The sequence below is a fragment of the Trachemys scripta genome, chromosome 6 (genome assembly GCF_013100865.1).
Source record: "Trachemys scripta elegans isolate TJP31775 chromosome 6, CAS_Tse_1.0, whole genome shotgun sequence".
In the NCBI taxonomy this organism is placed as follows: domain Eukaryota; kingdom Metazoa; phylum Chordata; order Testudines; family Emydidae; genus Trachemys; species Trachemys scripta.
The window spans coordinates 56,198,619-56,214,474 of NC_048303.1; the positions used below are offsets into that span (position 1 = coordinate 56,198,619).

The following is a 15,856-nucleotide window of genomic DNA, read 5'->3' on the forward strand; positions in this document are numbered from 1 at the left end:
GTATCTTTGCCTTTTTGTTCCTTTTCTAGAGTCATTTCACAATCCAGAAGGAAAAACTCATTTCCATCCTTTCATAACATTAGTCACAGGGCTATTTGGTGTTGATATTGAGAAACCACAACTTTGCTAATTCTTATCCCACCAGGAGAAAATAGCATGCAGTATAAAGTTGGTTTTCCATTTATTCTATAAAGTTCTGAAGAAGTAGATGGCATAAGGGCAGTAAGTTCAAACCTAAAATGGACTCTCACTGATTTAATGTTTGCAGACTGCTTTTTAAACTTTCAATAGACTATTTACTTTGGATGAAAACAAAGCAATTTAGAAAATGTTCCCCTGTGGATGAAGTATCATTTTCTTGATTCTGGCTGTACTGTTCAATGTTCAGCACTTTATATCTTTATTATTCAGAAACTAGTACTATATAGTTCCTGGAATGGGTGTTTGCCTTTCTGTATTGCAACAGGTCTGAAGTACATGTGACAAATTCAAGAACAATTTTAATAACTCATAACTGAAACAATTTGACAAAATCCACAAACACCATATCAAAATTGCCACTGAAAATAATAAAATTTAATGTATGTTCATTTTAAAACTTAATATTTACAAGTTTTAAAACAAGACTTCCAGCAGCTCAAATCTGAGAATAATTATGATAGTGGTAAAAGGTTGCTTAGTACTTTGATAGGTTGAAGATTTTAGCAAGTTATGTTTCATACCTTAAAAATCCGATAATATAAAAAAACATTTAATGTACTAAGTACTGCACTGTATACTGTATACTAAAAAAGACATTCTAAACTACAGATGCCAGTGAAGTTTCACACCATAATCATAATTCCTAAGTCAATTAGTCAGCAATGAATTCTGCGTTCTCAGAAAAAAACTGGCATTATCATAATTCGTATAAGGATTTCTTCTCAGGCCCTAATCTTGTAAACCCTATGTGCATGTTTAACATTACATATCCAAAAAATTCCATTGAAGTCAATGGAACTACTCATATACATTACATTAAATATGTGAGTAAGCATTTGCAGGATCAGGGGCTTAGTCTGGAGTAAAAAGATTAATCATTCAGTAGTAATTGTATAAAAAATTTCTGCATGCCATAGCGGGTAACAGTATACAAGGAGGGTACCGAATTAGAGAAACTTCAACAATGAAATCAAGACATAATAGAAGTAATGTCAAAAAAGCCTCTAGAGAAGGGATGGAGTCCACCTTAATCAAAGTGAACAAGATGATGGCACATAAAATTAATAAGGTTTTCTGGATTTCCTGCAGAGGAAGGCAAAAACCCTCTGGGTCTCCCAACCCCAAATATGGTGATCAGTTACACTATGAGCACGTGGGCAAGATCTATCAGCCAGATGCTTGGGAAAGAATTCTCTAATAGCAGTTGTGAATGGGCCATTGTAGGCAATCTCATCATACCATCCCCTCCATAAATTTATCAAGCTTAGCCTTGAAATAAGTTAGGTTTTTTTGCCCCCACTGCTCCTCTTGGAAGGCTATTCCAGAAATACACTCTTCTGATGGTTAGAAATCTTCATCTAATTTCAAATCTACATTTATTGATGACCAGTCCCATCCCTTCCATGCTTCTGTTTGCGTGACTGCATCTCCTGTCTGGAGTCTGTACAGCTGCGCTAGAGGACAGGGCTGGAGGTGTGGCTGGGGTGGTACAGCTGCGCCAGAGGAACTGCCGGCACAGGGAGCTGGCTCCTGGGAATGGCGGTCCCTTGTTCTGCTCCTTTCGCCACTGTGATTCCCAGGAGAGCCCTGCAGTTCAACAGATACAGATTTCTATCTGCAGATATCCACATCTGTGGATATAAATTTGTATTTGCGCAGGGCTCTACTCATCAGTGTCTTGTGCAATGGTAATAACAACAATAATAATAATAATAATCTCTACTGGAAATACCTTGCCTGATGCATCCTAGGATTGCATTAGCTTTTTCACAGCCATATCACATCGGTAGCTTATAGTTAGGACCTTACCAAATTCACGGTCCATTTTCGTCAATTTCATGGTCAGAGGATTTTAAAAAAATCCTAAATTTCATTATTTCAGCTATTTAAATCTGAAATTTCACAGTGTTATAATTGTAGGGATCCTGACCCAAAAAGGAGTTGTGGGGTGGTCGCATTGTTATTGTAGAGGGGGTTGCAGTACTACTACCCTTACTTCTGCACTGCTGCTGGTGGCAGCACAGAAGTAAGAATGGGATGAGATGGTATTGCCCCCTTACTTCTGTACTGCTGCATGCAGAGCCGGACCCTCAGTCAGCATCCACCACTCTCCAGCCATCCAGCTCTGAAGGCAGAGCAGAAGTAAGGGTGGCAATACTGTGACCCCCCTACAATAACCTGGCAGCAAAATTCTTGTTGTTAGTCCCTAAGTGCATGATCCAGTTTTCCAAGCTGTACAAATCTTCTGTATCATATTCTGGTCCTCCGCCATATTGGCAATACCTCCCAACTTTTTGTCATTCACAAACTTTATTACCACACTCCCACTTCTTGTGCCAAGGTTAATAGTGAAATTGTTAAATAAGATTGGTCCCAAGATGGATCCTTAAGGAACTCTACTAGTAACCTCCCAGTAACCTGGCAACTCACATTTCAGCATGACGTTTTGTAGTCTCCCATTTAACCAGTTCCTTACCCATCTTTCAGTTCTCATATTAATTCCCATCTTCTCCAATTTAACTAATAATTTCCCATGTGGAATTGTATTAAATGCTTTCCTGAAATCCAAGTAGATTAGTTTTACTGCATTTCCTATAAAATCAGTTATCTTTTATCAGAAAGAGACCGGACTGGTCTGGCACAATCTACCTTTTGTAAAACCATGTTGTATTTTATCCCAATTACCATTTATTTCTGTGTCTTTAACTATTCCTCCCCCAAAATTTGTTCTAAGGCCTTGCAAACAATTGAGATCAAACTAACAGGACTGTAGTTTCCCAGATCACTCTTTCGCCACTTTCTTAAATAAAGCTATTGTATTTGCAATTCTTCAGTCAGAGGGCACAATGAGTTTATGGATTCATTAAAAATCCTTCCTATTGGGCCTGAAATTTCATGTGCTACTTCCTTTAATATTCTTGGATGGAGATTATCCGGGCCCTCTGATTTGGTCACATTAAGCTGTTTAAGTTGGGCTTCCACCTTGGATGTGGTAATTTTACTTGTGTATCCTTGTTGCCATTAGACACCCTGCCACTGCCCCCAAGCTCCACATTACCCTTATTAAAAACATTCAACACTCTGTGGAAGGAAAAGTACCAAAAGCTAGCACAGTGACATTAAAACTAAGACTAGGAGATTTCAGTAAAATGAGGCAGTTGGTCAAAAAGTCCATTTGGCATGAATGCTATTTAAGGAAACAATAACAGTCTCGCAGAAGAGATGCACAAAGACAAAACAAAACAACAACAACAGGGGAACCAGCTAAGAAATAAACAATTGTCTGGCTATACGGAAAGGAGGATAGGAGACACTTGATATGGATTTTAGTCAGGCCACAACTGTATTATAGACATGTCTGGGACTACCCGGCAGATAAAGTATACAGTGCAGGCAAATCCATGTTAATTCAAATCATTACCTAGGGCTTCCACCAGCCCCCCTTCATTTTCCGTCCAGGTCCCCCAGCCAATCCATGGCTTGGCCCTTACCATCCATCCCCCTCGTAGGAGGGTTAAGGTGGGCTATAAGAATGGGGGGGTGGGGTTGGATCCCTGCTGTACCAATCATAGGAGTCCCCAATCCCCTCCTCTGTTTTTTTAAAGTTTTCTTAAACTCATGTTGTAGTTGTGCAGAATGCAAATAAAGTTATCTTCCTCTACCATAGCATTCAGAAAATCGTGGACAGCAGATTTGTTTTGGGTGGTTAAATAGTCTAGTATATCTAGATTGTCTCAGCTGTGTAGCTGAGTTGAGTCCCTTCCATTGTGAAGAAATTGCTTGTTGTTTTATTAACAAGATTGATAAGATTAAGGATGGGCTGTGTGCTTACCTCCAGGGTCTTGAACCTCATCTTCTCTGCTAGATTTTCAGCCAGCGAGGCTCACTGAGGTAATGGAGGTGTTGTCAGAAGTTCATCTCACAACCTGTGCTTTGTAACCATGTTCTTTCTGACTGCTGTAGGCCAGTGGTGAAGTACAGGATACTTTGCTTGTGGAGATTGTTGATGCCTCTCTCAGAGAGGATAGGCTGCCTATTGCATTTTCCAACCAGGTCCCCCAGTCAATCCATGGCTTGGAACTTATCATCCACTCCCCTCGTAGGAGGGCTAAGGTGGGCTATAAGAATGGGGTGGGGGGTGTTGGCTCCCTGCCGTACCCAGGGGCGGCTCTGTGTATTTTGCCGCCCCAAGCATGACAGTCAGGCAGCCTTCAGCAGCGCACCTGCGGGAGGTCTGCTGGTAACGCGGATTCGGCGGCATGCCTGCAGGAGGTCCGCCGGTCCCATGCCTTCGGCGTACCCACCGCTGAATTGCCACCAAAACCGTGGGACCGGCGGACCTCCTGCAGGCACGCTGCCGAACGCAGCCTGACTGCCGCCCTCACGGCAACTGGCAGGCCGCCCCCTGGGGCTTGCCGCCCCAGGCACACGCTTGGAGAGCTGGTGCCTGGAGCCGCCCCTGGCCGTACCAATCATAGGAGTCCCCAATCCCCATCCTCCGTTCTATTCCTTTATCCAGCACATCCTTGTAAGTCCTTTACCAGGCTATTTATCTGGTCACTGGATGCCATCCCTAGCACAGTGACATTAAAACTAAGATAAGGAGATTTCAGTAAAATGAGGCAGTTGGTCAAAAAGTCAAAAATAAGAGAAATAAAATTATCAGAATTGGCATGAATGCTATTTAAGGAAACAATAACAGAGTCTCAGAAGAAATGCAAAAAGTAAAAAAAAAAAAAGGGGGGGGAGGGGGTTGGGAGGGTGAATACCAGGCAATTAGGAAATAAACAATTATGGCTAAATGACAAGCGTTAGGACTTTATTTGAGCCAAAAAGAGATCACTCAAAATTTGAAAATCTAACCCTAAATCTAAAGCTATGAAGGCGGTGAAAAAATATGTGGAACTGCTGGATCACAAGGGCTTAAAAGAGATCTTCTGCAAGAAGCTAAGCCATTGCTGAGAAGCTATGTGATTTCTTTGCTTTAGTCATCACCACAGTGGACCATGGGGAGATATCTACCCTGGACCTGTTCTTTTCTGATACAGGGAAGGAAAACCCTGCCTGTGGAGATTGTCGACGCCTCTCTCAGAGAGGATAGGCTGCCTATTGCTTTGAAGGACATATTAGTATAGACTTTGCTCAAGAAGTCATTTTTTGACACTGACCATATAGCTAATTATCAACCAGATCACATCTTCCCTTCTTGGGCAAGATTGTGGAGAAGATTGTAATGAGACAATTCTAAGAGTACCTAGATATCTTTGATTTCCCTGACTGTTATAAATCTGGGTATAGATCTGGCTTTGGCACAGATCATGTTGATCAGTGATCTCCTCCTGGTGAAGATCATGTGTCCATGCAGGTATATTATTAGGTCTATCAGCTGTGTTTGAGACCATTGATCATGAAGTCATAGAATCATAGAATATCAGGGTTGGTAGGGACGTCAGGAGGTCCTCTAGTCCAACCCCCAGCTCAAAGCAGGACCAATCCCCAACTGAATCATCCCAGCCAGGGCTTTGTCAAGCCAGGCCTTAAAAACATCTAAGGAAGGAGATTCCACCACCTCTCAAGGTAACCTATTCTAGTGCTTCACCACCCTCCCAGTGAAAAAGCTTTTCTTACTATCCAACCTAAACCTCCCCCACTGCAACTTGAGACCATTGCTCCTTGTTCTGTCATCTGGTACCACTGAGAACAGTCTAGGTCCCTCCTCTCTGGAGCCCTCTTTCAGGTAGTGGAAAGCAGCTATCAAATCCCTCCTCATTATTTTCTTCTGCAGACTAAACAATCACAGTTCCCTTAGCCTCTCCTCATAAGTCATGTGCTCCAGCCCTCTGATCATTTTTGTTGCCCTCCACTGGACTCTCTCCAATTTTTCCACATTCTTCTTGTAGTGTGGGGCCCAAAACTGGACACAGTACTCCAGATGAGGCCTCACCAATGCAAAATGATTACGTCCCTCGATCTGCTGGCAATCCTCCTACTTATACAACCCAAAATGCTGTTAGCCCTGTTGGCAACAAGGGCACACTGTTGACTCATATGCAGCTTCTCGTCCACTGTAACCCCTAGGTCCTTTTCTGCAGAATTGTGTTATTGTGTTCTTTTCTGCAGAACTGTGTTATTTCTGCAGAAGTGTTATTGACTTGTCTGTGGATCTTGGTGGTAGTGCTATACCTTAAAATCATTCTGCTGGTGCAGAATGCAGCAGCTCATTTACTGAGCAGGGCATCTCTCTGTGAGCACGGCGCATACTCTGGGATCTGCATTAGCTTTCAATTGGACTTTAAGGTATTGGTAAAATGTGGATCGTAATACTTCCCTGCATCAGGGGCATTGTGAGGATAAATACATTCAAGATTTTGAGAAACACTGAGATTATGGTAACGGAAGCCACAAGAGCAACTGTGACTGCCACCTGCTACAAGGACTATCTATTTATTAGTTTTAAAATTACTGTTGTCTGCTAATATAATTGAGGCCATTAAGCCTTTTTCACATCAGACTGTCATGTTTTCCTTAGGATGTACCCAATATCTTAGGTTAATATTTTTGCATTATCTAGGTATAATTTGTTAAGGCTGGAGTTTTAACTTTAATTCTGTTTACTTTACTTTATGGGTATTAGTTAATCACTGAAGTAGTATATTTATGGCACACTACACAGGGATTTACACACGAGTCATATTAACATACATGGCAGGTGTGTGTGGTTAAAGCCTCATGTGAAACACTAAAAATTTACCTCCCAATTTATATGAATATGTTTTTGTGGTTTAATATTCTATTTTTAGTAGTCAAAGAAACAACAAGAAGAAAATGCATATTATGGAAATATACAAAGTTTGGTATGACATTATACAATGTCCTTCTTGCTTCCTATATGGTCTACATGCCTGGCGTATATATTTTCAAATGTTTATTTACCTTAAGAGTTGTAATATGTCCTTCAAAATCATGTACTCCTTTATTATATTAATCCCAAAGTTTAATTTTTAAAACCACAAAATTTAAAAATCTAAAAATTAGTTTATCTGATGGATGTTTTGGAGACCAAGAAGTGTGTGGTATAAACACATATTAAGGGATACTGAATACTGTACTGTACTTTTGATGTTTGTGCATAACTTGCATTAGCCTTAAGGGTGCTAATAAGGGTTGAGGGATAACAGGAGTTATGTTTCGAGGGAAGAACACAGCCCTGGGAAAATTTTAAAAGCATATTATTTATTTAACAGACAGTAATACCTCCTTATGAACCACTAAGCCCTATTGGGTAAATCTCCATCTAGATTGCTACCTTTCTTCAATGGGTCTTACGTGGATCGTAGACACAATGTCTATTGTGTAACATTTCTCACTCTCTCTCTCTTTGAGGTAAATTGTTTAATAGTATGAGAAATTAGACAGACAAAGACCCCCTTATTTTCAATAACAATTGTGTATATTGGTTTTACAACCTACCTGTTCTAGTCTGGGGTAAATTTTTATGGCCAAATTACAAATTCTTATAAATATGGACTTATAACAATATACTTTCAGGGGAGTATTACTAAAAAATACCACAACAATCTCTGAACAGTTCACACAGATCACTTATGTGCAATCATTCATAAAATTCCAGAGAAGTTTTACATGAAAGAAAACCTTTAAAATCTTATTTATTAGGTCATTTTCCAGTGTTACTGATCCTGATCAGATTTAATGGCCTATTTAAACATAGCATTCTTAAATATCTTTAAGTCTCCAACCAACAAGCGCATGACACTTTTAGGCTTGTCTAAGCAACATTATGCAGGCTGACCTTGACATTAAAATTAAATAACCACCAGCTCTCTGCTGCCATTTCAATGTATAATCTCAAGGTATATTCTTATACTTTAACAGGCATTGAAGCTCAGTCACTATATCAAAGCTACATTAAAATAACTTTGCTCTCAAATGACTATGGTTAACACAGCAAAATCATATATTTTTAATATTCACAGTTCACTGTTGTTAAATCTTATCTGATGTTAATTTAGCTGTGAAGCTCATAGTCTTGGAATTGGAAGATGCCAAAAAAACAGTTCCTCTGAACGATTAGGTTACTAAAACTGTTTATAATGAAAGATAATACATTAATTATTCCACGTTATGTGGAAAAAGTCATGATAGCTCCAAGTTACTGATCTTAAATCACTCTAGGAAGCAGGTGGGCCTGTACTTTCCTTACTTGTAGTGCCAAATGTAAACATTAAAAGGCGTCTGGATGGAGCTGAATTGTATTGAACTGCAGCAAAAAAAAAAAAAAGTAGCTGGATTTTTTGTTCCAAGAAATTCTGTCTGCGAGTCTATATGCAATTGCAGAATAGAAAATACAGGATAAAGTCTAAGATGGACGGATTAAGTATACTAAGAGTATAGTCCTCCAGTCTTTATTAAGGGACAACTCCATTGAATTGGGCCCTATATGTGAAATAATGACTAACTTGAAAAAGGAAGCCACATAGCAATTGAGTACGTCACTCTTTTTTTTTGTTACTTTTTGGAATACTATTAACAGTAATTCAGTTTGTCAGAATCCTTCCTCTTCTCCCATTATGAGAAAGATTCCAGACAATCAATCAGAGTCAGAACACAAACCACCAAGAAGGAGGCAAAAACTAGTGAAAGACAGAATCAGATTCCAGACCCAGCCCTATAGAAAGTTTTAAAACTTTCAACTCCCAAGACAATTGGTAAATTCCATAATACAATTGTAGGTTCAGGGATACATAATGGCAAATGAAGATGGACTCTGAAAAACTGATTTACTGGTGACTAATTTTCCTTTGTGGTCTGACCCACTTCTCTCCATCCTGTGGAAGATTCCAGACAAACAGCAGATGTAGAATGTAGACCCAAAAGCAGGTGGACTTATTGAAGAGATGGCTTCAAAAATTTGGAACTAAATTTGCCTTGGTTATCTATACCCACCTAGTAGAGGATAATGAAAGTGTGAGACAAGGTCCCACTAGCCCACTTGGAGAGGTGGAAATAAGCCATGTGTGAATTGGCCCTTCATTGGCGGGGATGGAGTCTTAACTATCTGTTTGTAAATATGAGAATGTTTTACAGACTTGGGTGCACAGAACACTGGTCCCGTTAAGGGTTAAAGATTAGAACCCAAAGCCTATCAGACCCATCAGAAAGCTGAAACAGCTGAAACCTGAACTCAAAGAATTTCAAGCCACTGTTGAATGTGATTTTTTAAAAAAATGTTTTGCAGGGACTAGTTAGTAGGAACGTTCATCCAGATCTTCATTGATACCCACCATTTGGTTCTCCACACAAATGCAAATTCCCTTGGTTCACTTCCAAACTCTGCCACATATCTCACATGTGATCCTGGGAGACTCTCCAAATCTTCTGGGGAATAAAGACATATTGCTCAGCTCAGCTCCTCACCAAAACAAATCCACCCAACATTCTCATTGCAGAAACTCCATGCTAAGAGTGGCGACGATGTTCTTGCTAGGAAGCTGGTTCAGATATAAGTTCTGTGTCAATAAAATGATCTTATCTCTTCCTTGCAGTATCAGAACCTTATGATCATATTCTCCCTGACAAACTGCCAATGAAAGAAGAAGCCCAAATGTAAGTGTGACAAGGGAGTGTGTTCTTTCAGAGGATGGGCAGCAGGCAGTTGGCAGGCACTGAAAGGGCACTTGAGAGGGAGTTAAGGGGACCACCGATGTCTCCACAATATTCCAGTAATGGAAAACAAATGGACACATTAACAGTACCTTAAGTTGTACCAGGGAACTTTTAGTTTGTACCAGCAGGGACTACATGAACCAAGTAGTGCGCAACACATTACTGTACTTTAGAAATCTCAACCTGGTAGTACACATTGCTGCTCTATGTAGGCAAACCCTACGAGAGGATCACTGTGGCAGTCAGGTGACTGAAAATATTCCAGAGAGCCTTCTGCTGTGGGAGAGTGTGAAGGAGAAAATGATATGACAGAAAACCTGAACAAATCTAACTCAGGGGAGCAGGAAAGGGAGAGAAGAAACCCCAAATTGTTACTAAAAAAAAAGAGGAAGTAACTTCAAGCCCTGCATTTTTAATCAGGACATTAAAGGTGCCTTTGTATCTTATCGACAACTTATTTGGGCAAAAATTTGATCTCAAAATTTTGCCCTGGATTTGGGAACTAGAAAATCTTAGGCCTTGTCTGCCTCTCTAACTATACTGATATAGTTAAGGTGGCAAGACTCCCAATGCCACTAAATGTGGCCTCAGTTACCCCAGTATAAAAATGCTTATACCAGTAGAACTTACTCTGGTTCAGGAAGGAATAAGCTATAAGCTATACTGGTCTAAGTAACCTTACACTGGTACAACTGTGTCCACACTAGGCATTTACTGGTATAACAATTTCAATAAAAAAACCAACCCCAACCCAATATCACTAACTGAAGTGGTTACACTGGTAAAACTTTTAAGTGAGGACCAGGCCTGTAAAATGTATGGAACTGTTGTGGTGGTTGGGATAGAACACAGTAGACAAAGAATAGCCCTTGTTATGGACTGATATAAAGGCATATACAACAGACTGGCTTGATTTCTGCATCTGGGGATCACAGCTCCTGGTGACGGGGGTACTGATAGGACCCCGCTACGGTCCTTCAAGACCATACCTACATATTATTGGTGACATATCAGTTTGTACTTTTGTTCACAAAGTTGTGACTTGTAAGCTTTTAAGTCAGAACATTTGTCTGGTCATTCTTATCTATGCCTATTCCAGAGTCACCAACAATGTTCCATATATAGAGCACAAACATCACAAACAATAAGAAAGCGTTAAAAACCAGCATTTTAATGCTGAAATTCTAAAAACCTAGTACGAAAATTTCTTACATAACTGCCATTTTATCAACTATAATAAATTTCACGTTGATTGTCTTTAAATTTCTTACCTTAAGACTAGCAAGTACATTAAATGCTATTTTTAAAGAATGAAGAGACAATAAAACCATATGAAACAACAAGTGGTATAATGTTTAAAATAGCTATTTATAAAAGACGGAGTAATGAAAGAGAAAATGTATTTTTTAAGAGGTGCCACTACTTAACATTTTGAAAGATTTCTTTTGTACTTGAGAAACAATAAGAAAGTCTTTGATTTTCTATGTACCACTTACAGTATATCATACAAATGCTTTAAGTTTTCATCCAAATCTACAGTTAAATTACCATGTAATTATTTCAGGAGAAATCATACTTTTTATTGTTAATTTCATTAACACGTTCGTGGTAAGAGTTTGGCTGTATTTAAATTTAAATTTAAACTACAATTAAAGGGATCATTTCCATATTATCCTAGAGGATAGTTTTTTGAGGGGTTTATAATTTCTGAATTAAAGCAATAACAAAAGGAATAACCAAAATATGGGCAAAAATGGCTATCAAGCTTACTTCAAGGTATACTTCTCTGTGATCCCAATGGCAAAATATATTCTTAAAATATATCGCCATTAACATAAAAATAAATCAATTGCATGCTCTTTCTGAAAACGGTGATGTGATGTGACAGCTGTATATCCCTTAAAATCATTGTCAATAGGACACAGTTGCACTGGGATGACTAATATAAGGGTGCTAGAGCTGGAGTGAAACATATCAGCCTCACAAACAAGTATAGTCACATTTCTGGTTTTGTAAAGTCACTGTAGATAATACTGATGATATGATAGATTGCTAACTATTATAATAACCAGTACATCAATAAATACAGCACCATTACTTCCCCATCGTGTATGTATAGTTAAGTTAGTACAGTGGGGCCAATTCACCATTGCGTTACTCCAATTTTACACCAATATTTCACTATTGATTTAAATTGAGTTATATTGGCAGTGATTGATGATTCAGGCCCAGTAGGTGGGGAATTTGGGAAATAAATTAAATGATTTCTGGATGCTGAAGTTCAAAATTCAAGGATATGGCGGAAAGAGGGAGATCATACCTTTCTGTGCAAATAAATCCTACTTCCTGCAGAAAACAGGGATTGAGGGAGGGAGGCTCAACCCACTGCTGAGGCACTGCCTTTCCTTACCGTGGAGTATAAAGAGACCTTTTTGCTGGCTTGGAAATCCATATGGGGAAGGGCATGAGAATTAGGAAGACTGAGGAAAAAGTGGGTGGAGTGGTGCGAAACAGATGCACATCCTCCCCCTTAGACCTCTCTCCCAGAGCCCAATTAAATTTACAGAGAGAAGATAATTCAGCCCAAGGAGGGGTTGCAAAAGGTCAGAGCTACTGGAGATGCATAAGGCCTAGCCTCCCACTTATCCCAAGAGATCAAACCACACCCCCTTCCCCTGAGCTCCATCTGACAAGTTTTAGGAGTGGGTGAACCAGCCCCATACTTGGTCAAATAAATAATCTGAGTTATTAATCTAATCTTAGATCCTGGTCCTCTCAATCTAATTTTATGGCATTCTGTTCACACTGCAGCATTGCAACACACCTGGAAGTCTCCTCTCCAGAGAAATTCAGTACCAGAACAGCAAAAGTGATGAAGGTTAGAAAAGAGGTATATTTCCCTGGCTATTTACATACAGAAAACTCTGCACTTCCCACTCTAATCAGTATTTTCACTCCTATTTTATGCATACTAAAAATTCTACAACTTAAATAAATATAAGGTTAAAAAACATATACAACCAACTATCTAGTTGTTATTGCAATAACTACTGAGTGTATATATGTCCATAGAACTTCTGCTAATTTATTAAAATGTGCACAGAAGGAAAACAATTTTAAATATCCTTTTTGTTTTCTGTAACTGCTATTCTTTAGAAATCATGAATGCAACATACTTTCATTATAAATAGCACTACAAGATTGTGTTTTTGAGCTAAAACTGAAAGTAAAAGTTCAAGAATGTTTGTAGATGTTCTAGTTTGACAGTTTAGTGTGCTGGATGTGACTTTCACAGTCTGTTGGCAGATTGTAGGAAAGCCATCACACCTGTGACTTGCGCATTGATTAATGAGTCTTTCAACTCATTGCTACCATCTGAAGAAGGGCCGTGGCCTTTCCAAGCTTCACTGGTTTATTCATCTTCAACTGCAGTCCTACCAAGGTATCTTCCATAAAGAAAATCACACCTGGTTAAAGCTAATGAAAACCTCAATATGTCATTTTCTAGACAAGTCAAAAAGCATATAAAACTAGACAAAAGATGTATTCAAGCAACATGAATGCAGTTTTGTCATAACCTGTCAATCTAGAGACTAACATTAAAAAAGCTTTCCTCAATGACATTTTTCATGGTGACAATTCTGAATTCTCTCTTTACTATACAATACAGGACACACAACACAGTTTCCTGCCCTATGCACAGACCAAGTTTGTTGTTTCATCCAGAAAGGAATTTGGCCCAGGCAAATTGGCGTTTTTGAGAACTTGCTGATAATAATGTGGGTTATGCATGGCAGGTTCAAAGGCCACCCAAATCCCAGTAGATCACAGCACCTGTTGGGACAGTCTACCAACATGGGAATGGCATCCTTCTGTCCCTCAGTCCTGCAGCATCTTACTTTCAAGTATACCATGGTCTTAATCTTGGCCCCACTTAACAATAGTGTTAAATTACATCCCTATGTGGAGATGATCATGTAGGCTTTTCATAGTCACTTGCCTTAGTAAGAAAGGTGAAGGATAGTTTTTTGGCTAAAGCACTGGATGGGGAGTCAGAAGATCTAAGTTCTATTCTTGGCTCTGCCACAGACTCTCTCTTCAGCTCTGGAAACAGCGCTTCAAGCACTCTGTCTCAAATTCTCTATCTATTAAACTGGGATAATAATACTTCCCTTGCTACCTCACAGAGGTTTGAAAGTCTTGACTCATTAAAGTTTGAAAAGAGTTTTCAGATATTTATGTGAAACATACTATTAGTACAAGGAATTATTATTTATTATTAGTAGCACATTGCTAACCCCCCTAAAAGCTCAAGAGGCAGAAGGAAGAAACAGTTTGGTGGGCAAGGCTAAACTTCTAACTTGCTGCTATGCCTGCCTCAGCTCTTTCTCCTTTCCCTCACAGAGATAGAATCATAAACCCCACAGTGCAGGTGGGTGGATGAGAAGCACGTGGTAGTTGGAGCAAGCACTCAGTCAGTACTCTGCCAGCATCAGCACAAGCTCAGAGCTCTAATACATCCAACTATACATCCAAGGAGTAGAGGAAATAGAATTTACATTTTCAGCAACATCAGCAAGAAGGATAAATGTGACCCTTTTCACTACAGAAGCAACATTGAGTAACAGGAAGGTCAGAGTTGAAAGAAAAGAGGATTACTGGTAGAGGAAAGACTGCATCTATTAATAAGGAGATGAGAAAAACCCCCAGGATTGACTTGGAGTCTCCCGGAATCGGCATCGATCTCCTGGTGACTATTGAAAGCAATCTGGGAGATCTTAATAGGATATTTTAAGAAAATGACATTATGACAAAAATCTCCAGGAATAGCTTCAGTCAGAATTGGCAACCCTAGACAGTCAAGTACTAGATGCAGGGTGTAGTGGCATGAGGTTCTGAGTACAAAATTGAGTCAAAAGGCATATCAAGCAATCTCAATGTGGTTCCAATGAGGAAAAAAGCAGGCCCTGCCATGAAGGAATGATAAGGATAGCTATGCAATTGCCAAGGACCAGGTGAGATATAAAGCCTTACAACAGATACATAAATATATACATTATTAACATCAATACTAATTATTCAAACTGATCTATCATTTTTTGATTTAAAGATGTCAAAGCACCCAATTTATAAATAGGAAAAGTGAGGCAGAGTGAGCCAATGACAGAAAAAAGGACTCAACTCTTAGCCCTATACTCTAGCCACTAGACCAGGCTGTCTCCCTCTTAATGCTCTTCTTAAAGTAAGGTAGGTACAGTCAATACATTTTTTTTATTTTCCCATGGGAAGGTTTTATGCACTGGTACTAGATGCAAATCAGAAAACAAGCTAAATTCCAAGCATTCCCCTGGTTCCTTTGCTAGTAACAGTTACAATAGAATATATTGTACTGGGGAGGGATAGCTCAGTGGTTTGAACATTGGCCTGCTAAATCCAGGGTTGTGAGTTTAATCCTTGAGAGGGTCATTTAGGGATCTGGGGCAAAAATCTGTCTGGGGATTGGTCCTGCTTTGAGCAGCGGGTTGGACTAGATGACTTCCTGAGGTCCCTTCTAACTCTAATATTCTATGATATCCCAAGTATGCAAAGTCCCCATCATAAAAGACTTTTGACATTCCTCTTTCTAACAGAGTTGGACCAATATTAGAAGGTTAGATATAGGAAATCATATTAGCTACAGCCAATCAGGGTCTGATAGTTCCCTCTTTTTCCAATTCTTCTGAGGGAGCAAATTGTTTTACATACCAACGAAGGGTTATGCATCAAATTAGGGTATTAGTAGTTTCTGTTGTTCTTTGGGTAAAACATGCCCTACAATCTACAATTGCTCAGGCATATTATATCTCAGTGCTGTAATACATGGAGATGGACATTCTCAACTGCATTTCCAGTTCTTCTTAACAAATTTCCTTTTATACAGGAAGGGACTATCGGGATGCAATTAAGTAGTGACTGCTCCCTATGCCAGGTA

The 15,856-nt window shown here is 39.4% G+C and overlaps 1 protein-coding gene across 6 annotated transcripts in view; it reads right to left on the bottom strand.

Annotated features, from left to right (window-relative positions):
• Positions 1-15,856, bottom strand: part of KIAA0825 (KIAA0825 ortholog) — a 406,249-nt gene that overhangs the window by 156,155 nt on the left and 234,238 nt on the right. The window contains exon 21 of one of the 6 annotated variants that reach the window (XM_034773041.1): positions 7,415-9,594. The exons of 4 other annotated variants lie outside the window; for them this stretch is intronic. In XM_034773041.1, coding sequence (XP_034628932.1) covers positions 9,540-9,594 — 55 coding nt within the window. In that variant the 3' untranslated portion in view covers positions 7,415-9,539. Of the gene's footprint in view, positions 1-7,414; positions 9,598-15,856 lie in introns of those variants that run through there. One more of the 6 variants, XM_034773040.1, reaches the window with a different exon arrangement.